The sequence below is a fragment of the Dysidea avara genome, chromosome 5, assembly GCF_963678975.1.
Source record: "Dysidea avara chromosome 5, odDysAvar1.4, whole genome shotgun sequence".
Taxonomy (NCBI): domain Eukaryota; kingdom Metazoa; phylum Porifera; class Demospongiae; order Dictyoceratida; family Dysideidae; genus Dysidea; species Dysidea avara.
Genome location: NC_089276.1, coordinates 19,642,040 through 19,658,410, shown reverse-complemented (window position 1 = coordinate 19,658,410; position 16,371 = coordinate 19,642,040). Strand labels below are relative to the sequence as shown.

Here is a 16,371-nt window from a genome sequence, read left to right as displayed (position 1 = left end):
AACTCTGTACAAGTGCATTTTTGTGGGTGATCTCACTGCAGGTTGATTTGTTTGTAGCTGAACTCACTAAAGGGTGATTTTGCTTGTAGCTGAACTCCTTGCATTGTATCTAGTTTCTAGCTGATTTCTCTACAGGGTGATTTGTTTGTAGCTGATCTCTCTACAAGTTGATTTGTTTGTAGCCGATCTCTCTACAGGGTAATTTGTTTGTAGCTGAACTCTGTACAAGGTGCTTTTTTGTAGGTGATCTCACTGCAGGTTGATTTGTTTGTAGCTGAACTCACTAAAGGGTGATTTGTTTGTAGCTGAACTCCTTACATTGTGTCTAGTTTCTAGCTGATCTCTCTACAGGGTGATTTGTTTGTAGCTGAACTCTCTATAAGGTGATTTGTTTGCAGCTGAACTCTCTACATGGTGGTTTCTTTGTTGCTGAACTCTCTACAGTGTGTTTTGCTTGTAGCTACTCTCTTCAGGGTGATTTGTTTGTAGCTGATCTCTCTACAGGGTGATTTTTTTGTAGCTGACCTCTCTTCAGGGTGATTTGTTTCTATCTGATCTCTCTACAGGGTGATTTTTTGTAGCTGACCTCTCTTCAGGGTGATTTGTTTCTAGCTGATTGCTCTACAGGTTGATTTGTTTGTAGATGAACTCTCTACAGGGTAATTTACTTGTAGCTGAACTCCTTACTTTGTGTCTAGTTTGTAGCTGATCTCTCTACAGGGTGATTTGTTTGTAGCTGATCTCTCTACAAGTTGATTTGTGTGTAGCTGATCTCTCTACAAGTTGATTTGTTTGTAGCTGATCTCTCTACAGGTAATCTGTTTGTAGCTGAACTCTCTATAAGGTGATTTGTTTGTAGCTGATCTCTCTGCAGGTTGATTTGTTTTAGCTGAACTCTCTACAGGGTGATTGCTTGTAGCTGAACTCCTTACATTGTGTCTAGTTTCTAGCTGATGTCTCTACAGGGTGATTTTTTGTAGCTGAACTCTCTATAAGGTGATTTGTTTGCAGCTGAACTCTCTACATGGTGGTTTCTTTGTTGCTGAACTCTCTACAGTGTGTTTTGCTTGCAGCTACTCTCTTCAGGGTGATTTGTTTGTAGCTGATCTCTCTACAGGGTGATTTTTTTGTAGCTGACCTCTCTTCATGGTGATTTGTTTCTAGCTGATCTCTCTACAGGGTGATTTTTTGTAGCTGACCTCTCTTCAGGGTGATTTGTTTCTAGCTGATTGCTCTACAGGTTGATTTGTTTGTAGATGAACTCTCTACAGGGTAATTTACTTGTAGCTGAACTCCTTACTTTGTGTCTAGTTTGTAGCTGATCTCTCTACAGGGTGATTTGTTTGTAGCTGATCTCTATACAAGTTGATTTGTGTGTAGCTGATCTCTCTGCAGGTTGATTTGTTTGTAGCCGATCTCTCTACAGGTAATCTGTTTGTAGCTGAACTCTCTATAAGGTGATTTGTTTGTAGCTGATCTCTCTGCAGGTTGATTTGTTTTAGCTGAACTCTCTACAGGGTGATTGCTTGTAGCTGAACTCCTTACATTGTGTCTAGTTTCTAGCTGATGTCTCTACAGGGTGATTGTTGTAGCTGAACTTTCTTCAGGGTGATTTGTTTCTAGCTGATCTCTCTACAGGTAGATTTGTGTTGATTTGTTCATTGCTGATCGCTCTAAAGGTTGATTTGTTGTAGCTGAACACTCTGCAAAGTGTTTTGTTTGTAGCTGATCACTCTAAAGGGTAATTTGTTTGTAGCTGAACTCTCTCCACAGTGACTTGTGTGTAGCTGAATTCTGTGTAGCTGAATTCTCTAGAGAGTGACTTAATTGTAGCTGAATTCTCTACACAGTGCATGACTTGTTTATAGCTGAACTTTCTTCAGTGTGACTTGTAATGTTCTGAATCTCTATATTTGCTTAACTCTCCACATGGTGACTGTCTTCTTGCTGAACTGTCTATAAGATTAACTGTTTGCAGCTGAACTCCCTACAGAATAACTTGTGATGTAATAAAATTCTATAATGGAGTAAATAAATTAGCCGAATGCTCTATTAGGGTGACTGTTCTATTAGAGTATCTCGATCTCGCATTTGCTACACGGAGTTGGCTTTCGAATCATAACTCAGTGGTTTGTAATCCGATTCTTCTGTACTACTGCAAGGACTTTCTATGAAGATTATTCCAGCTATACACCGATTTTCAGCTCATTGCTCTAAGCGGTTTGCCTAGTAGGCGTGAAAACTAATACTTTTTTATTCATAAAACTCGATCGCGTAATTGTGACACAGGTTGGGTTTTGTGTCATATCTCCGTGGTCTTTATCTCGATTCCTTTCAAACCACCAAAAGGCACTCCTACGATGGTTACTCCATCTACATAGCAATTTTCAACTCATTCCATGAAGCGGTTTACCCTGTAGGCGTGACAACAAATCGATCTTGTTTTACGCGAATAATCGGTCATAACTCCTGAACCATTCATCGGATTTGTACCAAATTTGATGCTAGGATTCGCCTATGGACTCCCTTTCTGTGTGCCAAATTTCAAGGCGATCGGAGTACGCGTTTGCTTGTTATAGCAATTTTTGCAAGTGTGCGAAAAGACGAAGAAGAAAAAAAAACGAAACTTTGGAAACTCGTATCTCGGAAATGGCTGGAGTGATTTCCTTCAAATTTGGAATGTAGACTCCCTTGGCTGGCGGGCAACTGTGTAGAAAATTTGGTTCCAATCAGATAAGTGATCACCGAGATACAAAGGTGTGAAAATGACGTTTTCGTTCTTCCTGTCAATATACTCACGGTGTGGCGCGCCGGCTTCTTGGGCCGCACGACACACTATCGTGTGTCTTGATACATAAACTCTAATAGAAAGTACTAATCATAAACTACTCTAATTGAATAGTCAGTTTTTACCATTTGAGGTATTCTGATACATTGCATGTATGTAACAGAGGCTAGGATAACTAATGATCCACTATATGTCATTTCAATACAAAATGTAAGTGTTTACCATAGACGTCTAATGTAACCATTCCCACTGCAGATACTTGTAAACTTGTATTAATCACCACCTTACACTGATATACTCTACCATGATCAGTTGTGTTCACTTGTGAGATGATATACTGATCTGAGTATATGGTAGAATTGCTGGATGTAGTACTGGCATCGACTGCTTCCGATCTTTTAAGTTCCACATTATCACTGCTCCACACAATATCTACTCTACTAGTAATACCTCTTACAACAGTCACATTACATTCCAGTGTTGTTGGCTCTCCAACTGTCTGGGTGTTGGATGTAGTCACAATTACATTGGGGACAGGAACTAAAGAGAACAATATGTTGTAACTATCATATTGCATTTGTTCATTATGCCAAATTGATATATTTTCTATCTTAAACTACTCTCCCTCTAAGGTTGTGTAATAAGGCTAGGCAAGAGGGTCAGGATCTTCATATTTAAACCATACACTAGATTTTTACTTACAATTGATTCCATACATTTATAGTGCACGGATACCCATTTATAGATACTTATAGATACCCAATTTTATAGTGTCTAGGTTAACACCTCCACTAATCTCATAAAACATTCAACATCAGTCTCTAATACAGGTGTAGAACAAACATTTTGGCATTCAGATACTAGGATAACTAAGATTCCAACCAGGCAAGAGTAACTTAAAATAGCATTCCTTTACCTGTATATATATATACATTGATTAAATATTATATATTTATACAACGGCCACGAGTGCTCTGCCCGATATAAACGCACAGGTCTGAGGGCCGTCAGGCTCGAAGGCAAGTGCGTTTATACAGGCAGAGTACGAGTGCACGTTGTATAACTGTTATGTACCACTCACCTAATAGGTGGGGAGAGTCTCAAAAGACAGCTGTAACACTTATAAAGGCCAGGTTTCTAACATCGATTGTGGGTAACCAAGCCGGATGTTGCGATGACGTTCCCCCTGCAGTACTGCAGCCACCTGAGATACTGAAAGCTAGTACGCTATGGGTTATATCACTAACCTGCATTCGCTGTTCTACTCTCATCATGTAGTGCTCAGCATGCCAGCGTGATCACTCAATCGCCATATAGACTAAGCACCAGACTATTCACCATAGTGATTCTTTCGAGCGAAATAAAGCAGCTAAATAGACGGTTTAAGTAAACAAAACCTAACTACTAAATGATACTAGTCTAATTCTTACTATTCACACTGGCTAAACTTGAATCTGGTGGCATGACAAAACTGGTTACCACAATCGAACGTAAAGGTTAGTATTATTTAGAATATATTAGTTTTATTGAGTCATTGTCAAAGTGGACTACAGTTTAATCTGGGCTAAGATGGCACCGACTAGTAAGGTGTATAAGTGCGTTTATATATGTAGACTAGAGTTGTGGCCACCAGCGTTGGCTTTTTCAATTGCCATTGGCTGCTTGTAAATATTATACGTATTGGTGACGTTATGGCCCACAATCGACCTTTACATGTCAGGCTATAAAAGAATTCGAGTGATCTGTGAAGTGTCTTTCCACCTATTAGGAGAGGTGTCATAGTGGTCTTGGCCACCGGCACTTGTGCTATGCTGCACAAAACTGCAGCCAGTGCAATATCTGTATATTGCACTGCGGTCAGTGCATTATAACTTATAATGCACTCGTTGTGGTCTACAAAACCGCAACCAGTGCGTTATAAGTTATAATGCACTCGCTGCAGTCTGCAGCAGTGCAATATACAAATTATGGCACTGGCGGTGCCTCTGAACTTCCCACGCAGAGTGGTATATATATATATATATATATGTGAGAGGTCCAAGTAAAATCCAAATTTTATTTCTTTTGAACAAATCTGAAAAAAATGCAGATTAAAATTTAGCATTATGATGTCATCATTATCATCATCATTATGACTTCACCATGCACAAAATTTATCAAAATTAGTTATTATGTTGATACAACATTCCTCATGGACTAAATTATATAATTGTATTTAAAAAATAAGTTTTTAAAATACGGCGATAATACTTTGATTTTATATATATATATATATATATATATATATATACCACTTTCACACCTCACTTCAAAGGGAAGAAGAGGTGTATAAGTGGTATAATAGCACCGCTAAGGAATGCATTAACGAGAATAAGAGGTATTATATACAAGTTACATCCCTCCTAGGAGGGATATAACTTGTATATACTACCTCCTATTCTCATTAATGCATTCCAAGCATTCTCAGAAATCATTTGATTTCTTTGATGAAACTGTGTGATCTTCTCTCCTTTAATATAGTGACACTTCACAGGATCGATAGTGGGTTTTAGTTTTTGTAAAGTGAGCCAAAGCATAAATCATGGACTTGGGGAAGAAGATAGTTCATTGTTTTACTGAATGAAGAAGGTCACAGGTTAGTTTATATTGAACATGTTGCATTCAATAGTCACGTGGCGATGTCCCACAGACACTGGATGTAGCGCTTAATTGATTTGGCCATTAGTGTTAATAGTATTTACTACTTTAGTTTATTCATGGCTAGTAAAGTAAGTACTTTAGTGTAGTTGAATCGTCTTTACATTGCTGTTTTGACACCTGGCGCGATGTCACACATGCTAGTGACTGGGCGTGGCGGTTAAGTGGTTAGGCCATTATCAGTGTTGGGCAAGTTACTTTGTAAAAGTAACTAGTTACATATTACATAGTCCTTGCAACTGAACTATTTAGTTACAGTTACATATTATCCATAAAATAAAGTAACTATAATAATATTACATATTATATTACTTTGTGTCCACAGCCTTAAGCTGTCACGTGTGAAACTACCACCTTATCACGTGACATGATTGCATTGTTGGACAATGTGCAAATCTTGGTTATAAGTAAGAAGCTGGTGAATAAGCTTCATTCAGTAGGCTTCGTTACTTCGTTGTGGCTAGGAGTTACTCAGAGGATAACTAACGAGATTAGTAACTTCGTTACTTGTAGTAATAATATTACATAATATTAGACTCGTTACAGTAACTATATTACTTAGGTAATGCGTTACATTTGTAAGTAAAGTACCTTGAGTTATATTATCCATTTTTATAGCATATTTTGTTATATTACTTAGTTACCACAAAAGTAATAATATTAGGTAACGCGTTACTCCCAACACTGGCCATTATAGTGCTGTAAACATATTCACTGCTTTAGTTTATTCATGGCTAGTATAGTAAGTACTTTATAGTGCACTTAAGCTTCATTATGAGCTGTTCAGCTCGTATTTGGGCTTCCTGTGTTTAATTGCGTACCCACAATCGAAGCAATCTGCATGCTTGTGACGATACACTTATGTTCGGCCTCTCAGCAGCACCTTGTCGTTGCTCTTACGACGTTACCCACAATCGAAAGTCACATGGTCCCATATAAATACACTAGCAAAGCATTCCTGCAGTTTCCATGTATACTTGCAGGTGAGTCACCCAAGTGGAATATATTAGTTGTAACATGGACACTTGTGATTTGCCTGAAATGTATACACTCATGCCCATGTTACAACTACTACATATATTCCACTTTCACACCTCAGATCAAAGGAAAGCCAGTGCATGTATATCACATATCATATATCACACTGACTCAAAATGTTAACGAGATATCTGCACTGCTACCAGTGCGTATACCTCGTTAAGGCAGTGCATATATCTCGTTACACACTGCCTTAACGAGATATATGCACTGCCACCAGTGCATATATTTCGTTAACTTGAGACATTGCACACCTACGTAATAGGAGTGCACACTATATCCAGAAATCATCAGATTTCTTTGATGTTATACTGTTATCCTCTTCTCTTATATACTTATATAGGAAATCAAGCAAGCTGTGATTGTGGGATTCAGTTTTAATACATCAACAGTAGTTTGTTTTTTACTTTTGTAAATGTAGCAGTTAAAGTAACATAATTAACACTAGTCTCTTAAAATTGCTATATTAGCAAAAATAAAATAAAACTACTGTTTGATGTAATACAATTGAACCCCACAATCACAGTTTGTTTGGAAAAATTCAATCCCACAATCACAGCTTACTTGGTTCCCTATATAAGAGAAGGGTATAGCACCTAAAGATTTTACCAATTAGGTGGATCTACATGCTAAAGTAGAACATATTAATTATACCACGGGCACTTGTGCTTTACCTGTATATACACACTCGCACTCGGGCCTTCAGCCCTCATGCTTGTGTGTATATATCAGGCAAAGCACTCGTGCCCGTGGTATAACTATTACATATATATAGACTGCTTCAGAGTTATTGGCTTGTCCCCACTGTACGTACTTAGATTCTACTATAGTATAACAATGTACAGTAGAAACTATCAGGTGAAGTTATGAAGAGCATATGCTTTGCAGGCTAAGTGTGAGTGATAATAAAAGTTTAAATGCTAGTAAGGATCACAGCTATAATTGGCACTGAATCAAAGGAATGTTTACTTCAATCATATGGTTAATGTGTGATTGCAACAAATTAAGAACTTACCAGTAAAATTATAAAGTGATATGGATTGAGACACATTTGTTCTTAGTATCCTCACATTACATGTGTATCTTCCTTCATCTCCCTCCATCAGGTAGATAAACTGGAGACTGCTAGTGTAGTTGTTACCATTAGAAGTAGTTGGTGTGATTAATATTTTGCTATTGTTAACAATGGATTCTTCTCCAGGTCCCATCCATTCTATCATTACTGAACTAGACTCCACTCCATTAACTGTACTAACTATACACTGGATGTGTTGAAGACTACCAATAATGGCTCCTTGAATAACACCAGCTGGTGACATGACTATTAGCGGAGTAGGGACTGAAAAGAATATGTCAAGATAACAAATTTATGAGTAGAATTTTGTGATGTGACATGCAGTGATATTATATATTACTAATTAATGCAAACTTTTACCAACAGATCAAATAGCATATAATGTCATAATTCACTATTACAAATGAAGCACACAATTACCTTCCGCAGATAGTGTAATATTGTTAGTAGACATCACTGGTGGAACCACATTGAATATAACATTACAACTAACTGTAGTACCATCATCAGTTGTGTTTAATTGTGGAATGGTGTAAAATTCATGATATAGCACCGAAATAGGATTTGTAGTGTTTACGCTGGCTCCTTCTGACCTTTGAAGTTCATTATCACCTCTTTTCCACACAAAATTTACTCTACTTGTGATACCTCTTACAGCAGTGGCATTACACTCCAGTGTTAATGGCTGGCCAACTATTCCATTGTTTGGGGCAGACATAGTTATTGCAGGTGGGGGAACTGCAAAAGTTTTATAACAAGTAAACTGAAGTACCTATTTATATCTTACGTATATCAAAATGATATACATGCTGTACAAGCATTTGATGCATGCTGAAAAAATGGGCGGGATATAACACCAGGGAAGTTTAGGGGCTTTAGAGGTTTCCAAAACCAGTTCTTATGATAAAATGCAGTGTAAATGGTATTCTAGTAGAACAACAGTAGCTATATTCCTAGCAGTCTACAATACAGTCAGAATGCTGACAATGAAAAGTTGAATTTACGATTCTGACCAAGATTTTTGATAATCGTCATTCTATGCACACACCAGTGTATGTCACTATGGATAGCCGCACCAATAAACTACACCTGTTTGCACACCACAGCCACGTCAATGATTTGCTATGGCTGCTTTTAACAAGTGGATTTCTAGAGATTTGTGCCAGCCACTTGGAATGCTTATATTGAAATGCCACTGGACAGCTGAAAGAAGAGGCTAGAGACATGGACATCCTTGGACAGGTGCCCAGATATTTCCTATATAATTTTTTTTTGTGGCACTTGTTGTCTTGAGAGCCCAATAATAAGGCTATAGGCACCAACGACCTACCCTACCATATGCATATACCAACTGCCCAACCACTATCCCCACTCATGGTGACATGCTTGTGTTACAGATATCCTTGTAAAAAAAGTTGCTCAAAATCATGGTTATATCAATAGTTAGCTTGTTATTGTGGTTGGCTACATTCATGGTGAAAATTTCAAACTCTAAGCTTTTGATCTTCCCGGGATTGAAATGTTTAAAATTGCATATCTCACAATCTATTTCTGTGCTTAGATTGACGATTTTTCCAAATTAGGTCACAATGAACATCATCCTCCCTGGTACTGGAATTTGCTACACAGTTCCCTTTTATATAAAAATGTTTGTCATTGCTATCCAACTATTAGATCCTTTTTGCGGTGGATTTTGGAGGTGTCCAAGTTACTTAGACCCTTTTCATGTTTATTACACGCACTTTCACTGGTAGCATTGGCAACACATCGCCACCTGAAAATTAATTTTAAACCCATAATTGTTGTTATGGGTGGAGTGGTGGCGTGCTTCTACTAATTAACAATACATTTCTTTGTTACAAGCAGCTGTCAAAAGTAGTGTTAAAGTACAACAAGTACATAAAGAGTCTAAATAGGTTAGACTTGAGACCACAGGGGTCTAAGTAATTTAGTAACCCGATAGCCCTGTGTTGTGGTGCCTGAGTGAAGTAAAGGCGCTACTACGGGTCTGAGGGTTATGCTAATATTGAAACAAATAATAGCAGTAAATTCACTTAACATCACAGATTGCATTATAGATACACTAATTTTGGCAGCAAAATTTTTGGTAAAAAAAGTAAGTAAAAGCAGTGAGATATAAATAAAGTTGGAAAGTGGATGTTGAGGAACAGCAACTTAGCATATTTTACATGAAAATTGAGTACTCTAACAGAACAGTCACTATGTTGTGAAATATTCTAATAAAATAGTCACACATATTTCTAAACTTAAGATACTGCAATAAATGTCTTTTCATACTTAGCAATGTAGATAATTTTTTGAGCAAATAGGTCAGAATTGTTGGAATAAAATGGGTGCAAAATAAGTTCGTCCTGACATTGCATACATAAACTATGTATTATAATACTATTACATTCATTCACGTGCACATGATCATATACTGCATAGACTAATGTATGGGGCTATGTGATATTTGCTTACCAGTAAGATTGCTTAATTTAATGAAAGCAGATATATTTGTTCTTAGTATCCTCACATTACATGTGTATCTTCCTTCATCTCCTTCCATCAGGTAGGTAAACTGGAGACCGCTAGTGTAGTTGTTACCATTAGAAATAGTTGGTGTGATAATTATTCTACTATTGTTAACAATTAATTCTTCTCCGGGTCCCATCCATTCTATCAATACTGAACTAGACTCCACTCCATTAATTGTACTAACTTTACACTGGATGTGTTGAGGACTGCCAACCATGGCTCCTTGAATAACACCAGTTGGTGACATGGCTATTTGTGGAGTGGGAACTAGAAACGTTAATGACAAAAACTTATGTTATTGAATGTATGCCACATTATACATATCACTGTGATTAGTAACAGATTATATATAGAGTATCCATGCCAATTATATTTCTGGCTGTGCTTATAAAAGGGTGCAGCCTTCTAAAAGCCTACAGTTATGAAATCAAAGGTGGTGGCCTGCAATGATGTTGATGATAATAAATTTTAATAATAACTTTGTGCTAGGGTTGGCCCAGCTTTGACGCTTGCTTTGCTTGCTCCAACCTTAGCTTGCCTCAAACTCTCCAAAAACTAACTTTCATGCAGACAATGAGACATCATTACGCTTTACAAGCAAACCTCAAGTTAGCATCTGGGTTAGGGCCAGGTTCAGCCTTCACCTCTTCTTACTATATACAGGTTACTTCTTGAGTGACATTTATAAGATACAAAAGTAGGAGATGTGGATAGCTAGCAGTGATAGCACAGTGGGCTGCACAATGGCCTAACACACCGGTTGGAGCCCTGGAAATTTTGCATTTTTTCCCCATTTTAGCAACCTTTTTTGTCAAAGTTTTACTGGCCAGTATTTTATTGAACTGAATTTCGATTCAGTATCCACTGCCTTTTAAAAAAAAATAATGTTGTAATATGCACACATAGATTTTCAACATGAGTCAATCAGACAGAGGGAGCTTTTCCTCATACACCACCAGGGAGAAGTGTGCAAGATCTCTCAGTGGCAAACCAGCAGTGGAGCGACTGTCACAAAGACACATAATGGCCAGTCGTAACAGGGAGAATGACACTTTGCAGCAAATAAAAGAGCTGACAACATTATATTTCTGGCTGTGCTTAAAAGTGTACCAAAGCTCAAGAAAATTGAGCTACAGCATTTGCTTTTTATAATGGCTTTTGTAAAGTGTGCAAAAAGAATAATCTAAGTGTATGAGCCACTTAAATGAAGAAAAAATGAATAAATTAAGCTGAATTTTGAAGGCTCATATTTTATGATAGCGTTAAGCAATCTTGCTCAAATGTGGTATGTTGGGTGCTGATGGTGGAGGCATCTGCAGTATAAAAATGATTCCAATTTGAGAAGGGAGCATGGGGCTATGTATGTGTAAAAATTGTGTTTTGTTCCTTCCTGTAAATATACTCATGGTATGGCGCACCAGCTTTCTTGGCCACACGATACACTACTGTGTGTCTTGATATCTTACCTCTGACAAATAGTGTAACATTACCAGTAGCTGTTACCAAAGGAGTTACATTGATCATTACATCACATTTAACTGTAGTACCATCATCATTTGTACTTAAAGGTGATATGGTATACAAATCTTGATATATCACAGAGTTCACATTTGTGATGTGCATTACAGCTCCTGTTGTTCTCTGAGGTTCTATACCATCGCTACTCCACACAATATCCACTCTACTGGTGATACCTCTCACAGCAGTCACATTACATTCCAGTGTTAGTGGTTGACCGACTACCTGAGTTTCAGGAGACATTATGCTTATTGTGGGAGTAGGCACTATAGAAATGATATGATTCACATATTAAGTGATGCATTCAGTACTGTAATTGGAATACTATAAGAACTTATTGACTAACCAGTAAGATTGCGTATTGCAATTACTCCAGATACATTTGTACTTAGTATCATTATAATATTATTGCATGTGTACATTCCTTCATCTCCTTCCATCAGGTAGGTAAACTGGAGGCTGCTTGTACAGTTGATGTTATTGCATTTAAGTGGATTAATGGTAACTCTACTATTATTTGTCACAATGTTTCCTCCTGGTCCATTCCAACTAGCTACCACTGTACTTGAATCCAAACCATTAATGTTATTCAGTACACACCAAAGAGTTTGAGGTGTGCCAATGGAAATTCCTTGTATAAGTGATGGAAATACTTCTAGTACTGGTACAAGACCTATACATCATTTCTTCAATCATATATTATCTTTTACATGCATATACTTACCACTGATGGCTAGTGTTATACTAGCTGTAGCTGTCACTAGTACACTTGTGTTGAGTGTTACCTTACACTGATACATTTTCCCATTGTCACTGACATGTAGTTGTGAGGTAGTATAGTTTTCTGTATACACTACTGAGTGCTGTGTATATGAACTAACATTGACACTCCTGGTGGTTCTGAGTTCCACACCATCGACACTCCATACAATACTCACTTCACCGATGGCTCTACAAACAGTAGCCACAGTACACTCCAGTACTAAAGGTTGGCCCACAGTCTGATTGTCGATTGCAAGTAGGGATACTACAGGTCGTAAGTCTGTAATGTATATATCAGTATTAGGGCATGAACAAATGTCAAACATTCATTAGAATGTTCGATAAGCTTAACATCCAAATGTAAATTTCAACATTCGAACATTCGTTATCTCACCCATGCTCAATTATTATCATTATAAGTGTAGGTTTTTACTTTTATACGGTTGTTTTTAACATTAATTTGAGTTTCAGAAATGTACACAAACCTATCTTTGGTACATGTTCATAATGCAAAATTATTATTATTGTACTAATTGAGTGGGTGTAACAACATTCAAACATTCATTAAGAAAAATTAAAGAATGTTCGAATGTTAAAATTTAACATTCATTCATGCCCTAATCAGTATAGGTACTATGAATAAAGTATCTGAAATTTTGGGTGTGTAATTGAAGTACGTAACACTAAAAGTGTACTGATTAACCAATAATCAAGCATCTCTGCAAATTTGATTGTGTTAATGATTGTTGTACTTGTAGATTTTTTCTTTGATTTTGTTACTGCAGCTACTGTAAATTGTAGTAGAAATATGAACTGCTTTACATAAATTATCCCCATATACTTACCTAATACTGTAAAACAGTGATTTTTATCATGAATCACTGTAGTAGTTTATAGTAGGGATCACAAAGGAGTAGGCGTGGCCCATAAAATAACATCACCCAAAAACCAGCCTCTGACGATGATGAGGTAGTATTGGTTAGGCCCAAACAAGCTTTTAGATTCACTTGAAACACTTTCAGCAAGTTGCCATGGAATTTTTAAAAAAATATTTATTTAACAGAATTTTCTACTGACTGACTGACTGACTGACTGACTGACTGACTGACTGACTGACTGACTGACTGACTGACTGACTGACTGACTGATTCCTTCAGACAAGTGTAACTCGATAATGGCTAAGGCTACGGGCTTCATGTTTTCACTGTTGGACATCGCTTCAGCCTGACAGGTACCTTTTGGCATACTGTAGTATGTACAATGCATTCTTCATGCACTTACCAGTGCCCTCCTTTGTGTCCCATTCATCTTTGCTGACAGTGAAAAATGTCGACTTGGCGGTAGCACATGATGGCTTCCCTTCATAACGGAAATTGCCCGTATTTTTCATAGTGGTTATTTTGATTGCAGAAGTGCTTTTCGAACAGTTCTTGATTTGTACTGCTGTGTAACAGGTTGAACATAGCCGACAATGAAGCGTAATGGATGCTTCACTTTCAGATGATAATTGATATAACTGGGGTCCATGGCACCATTTCTTTCTTTCGGTATGCATGGATTGCAGAGATGCTTTTCGAACAGCTCTTGATTTGAAATGTTGTGTAATGGGTTGAACATAGCTGACAATGAAGCGTGATAGGTACTTCACTTTTCAGACAATAATTGATATGACTGGGGCACGCGGTGCCATTTCAGATGCGGTATGCATGGGTTCACCAGTCATAATAATTATTTACAAAAAAGCTAACAAACAAGTACAAAAAAATTGGAATGTTCAACTAGGGTAGGGACCATAGCACATCGATAAAAAGTACTGAAATAAGCTGGAGTAGTGCACGATATTAAATCACAGTAAAACAATAAGAAGTGTTATATCCCTACTGTGCATTTCCATTATGGTATCTTGAGCACAGTAGGGATATAACACTTCTTATTGTTTTACTGTGATTTAATATCATGCAATACTCCAGCTTGTTTCAGTGCTTTTTATCAATGTACTATGCCCCCTAAATTCCACTTTTTTGCATACTTGTAATATAATAAAGATCACCAATGTTTTTTGCCAAAATCCAATATCCTTATAGAACACTTGAGGTGGACATGATTACTGTTCACCAGCCAGTTAACAATGTTTGAACATTAATATTGCATTATTGCTCAATTATTGCATAGCGATTATCAATTTATGTCGAAGGATTTTACACTCTCTAATATCAGATAATCAACTAATATGCTATCATGATACTGGCATAGCACTCACACCAGCTGTACCAGCAAAAGAAGTAAGCTAGTAACTGTGTCCAGCTTTCACCCAAGTACTGTAATAATGGTTGCTTAATGTGTGGATAAGCAATAAAGATATTGAAATGTGATTATATACAGTGGATCAACTTATTTGTCAAGTACATACTGTACGCAATAGGTGTATTGGTAGTATTATGATATATGATTACTCCCCTGCTGAACAGATTCACTTCTCTCCGGCTTAGATAGATTATTCTGAGGTGTTCAAGAATGACAAATGAAAAAGGTCCTCATAACTATATATATCTAGACTGAGGTAGGCTTGCGTCGATTATGCCGGCATAATTTTTGGCATAATAGGGGATGAAAAGCATAAAGCATAATGCTGGCATAATGGAGCATAATCAGGAGCATAATGGGAAAATTTCTGCCACCATAAGTATAACATCTGCTATAACAGTCACAAAGTCAAGGGCTAACCTGTTTTGAATGGTGAAACGATTCCTGACGAGTAGTAAAATGCACTACAGTCTTCTTACTACAAGTTTATACTCGACTGAACGAGTCAGTGCTTTTCATTGTGGGTTTGAGTTTTATAGGACACATGCTGTCATGTGCCAACTAGTACCAAGGTATGGCAAAGCAGTTTATGGCTGTGTCTCATCACCTGATTTTGAATAAAATGTGATATGATGATTATGATTATTGAAAGCTCGATTGGAAGCCAATAGCTACAAGAGAAGCTCTGATGATAATAAGTTTAGTGATGAGTCAATATAGCTAGTAAATGTCTGGGTATTGAAAATAGTGAAGTATCTGCAGGTCTGCAGTAAAGCTGAGATTAATATCAAACCAGGAAAATATTTCAAAGAGATTGAGATTCTCTAATAGAACAGTCGAACACTCTAATAGGACAGTCATAGCATGCAACAGAGAGAATGAGAACCATTAAGCGTTTACCCCAGGCAGCTAATATGTTCTTGGCATGTTGTGCAAATGCAAGTTGCATAATATTATACTGAGCAGTTGCTGTCCTTTGAATACCAATTGCTAAAACTCAGAAGATCTATCATAATATTATTTTATCAATAAATATTTGCATACAAAACTACAAGGATATTAGACAATATCTATAGCTTCTAAGAGACTATTGATTTGCCTCCAGATCCCTTGCTCTAAAATGCCTGCAAAGTAAACTCTGGAGCACATCCCAATTTCAAGCTATTGCTAATTTTTGTATGCTGAAGTTGAAGTGACACTTTTCATTCACGTTCTATCATATGAAGAACTTCTTATTTAGAAAAAACACACAAAATAAAGCATAATGCATTTCTGAAAGGCATAAAAACAAGCGTAATAGGCAGAAAATTGGCGAAATTCCAAAAAACATAATAGGTAAATTTTGGAGCATAATAGACTCAAGTCTATACAAAACTACAAAGATATTAGACAATATCTATAGCTTCTAAGGGACTATTGATTTGCCTCAGATCCCTTGCTCTAAAATGAATGCAAAGTAAACTCTGGAGCATATCCCAATTCCAAGCTATTGCTAATTTTTGTATGCTGAAGTTGAAGTGACACTTTTCATTCACGTTCTATCACACAAAATAAACCATAATGCATTTCTGAAAAGCATAAAAACAAGCATATGGGCAGAAAATTGGGGAAATTCCAAAAAGCATATGCATAATAGGTAAATTTTGGAGCA

At 37.1% G+C, this 16,371-nt stretch overlaps 1 protein-coding gene across 1 annotated transcript in view; it reads right to left on the bottom strand.

Annotated features, from left to right (window-relative positions):
* Positions 1 to 16,371, bottom strand: part of LOC136255675 (uncharacterized) — a 59,748-nt gene that overhangs the window by 22,543 nt on the left and 20,834 nt on the right. Inside the window, exons 7-13 of the mRNA XM_066048485.1 lie at positions 12,379 to 12,696; positions 12,001 to 12,327; positions 11,603 to 11,920; positions 10,080 to 10,403; positions 8,019 to 8,336; positions 7,539 to 7,862; positions 3,011 to 3,328 (exon numbers count right to left, since the gene is read on the bottom strand). Coding sequence (XP_065904557.1) covers positions 3,011 to 3,328; positions 7,539 to 7,862; positions 8,019 to 8,336; positions 10,080 to 10,403; positions 11,603 to 11,920; positions 12,001 to 12,327; positions 12,379 to 12,696 — 2,247 coding nt within the window. The remainder of the gene's footprint in view (positions 1 to 3,010; positions 3,329 to 7,538; positions 7,863 to 8,018; positions 8,337 to 10,079; positions 10,404 to 11,602; positions 11,921 to 12,000; positions 12,328 to 12,378; positions 12,697 to 16,371) is intronic.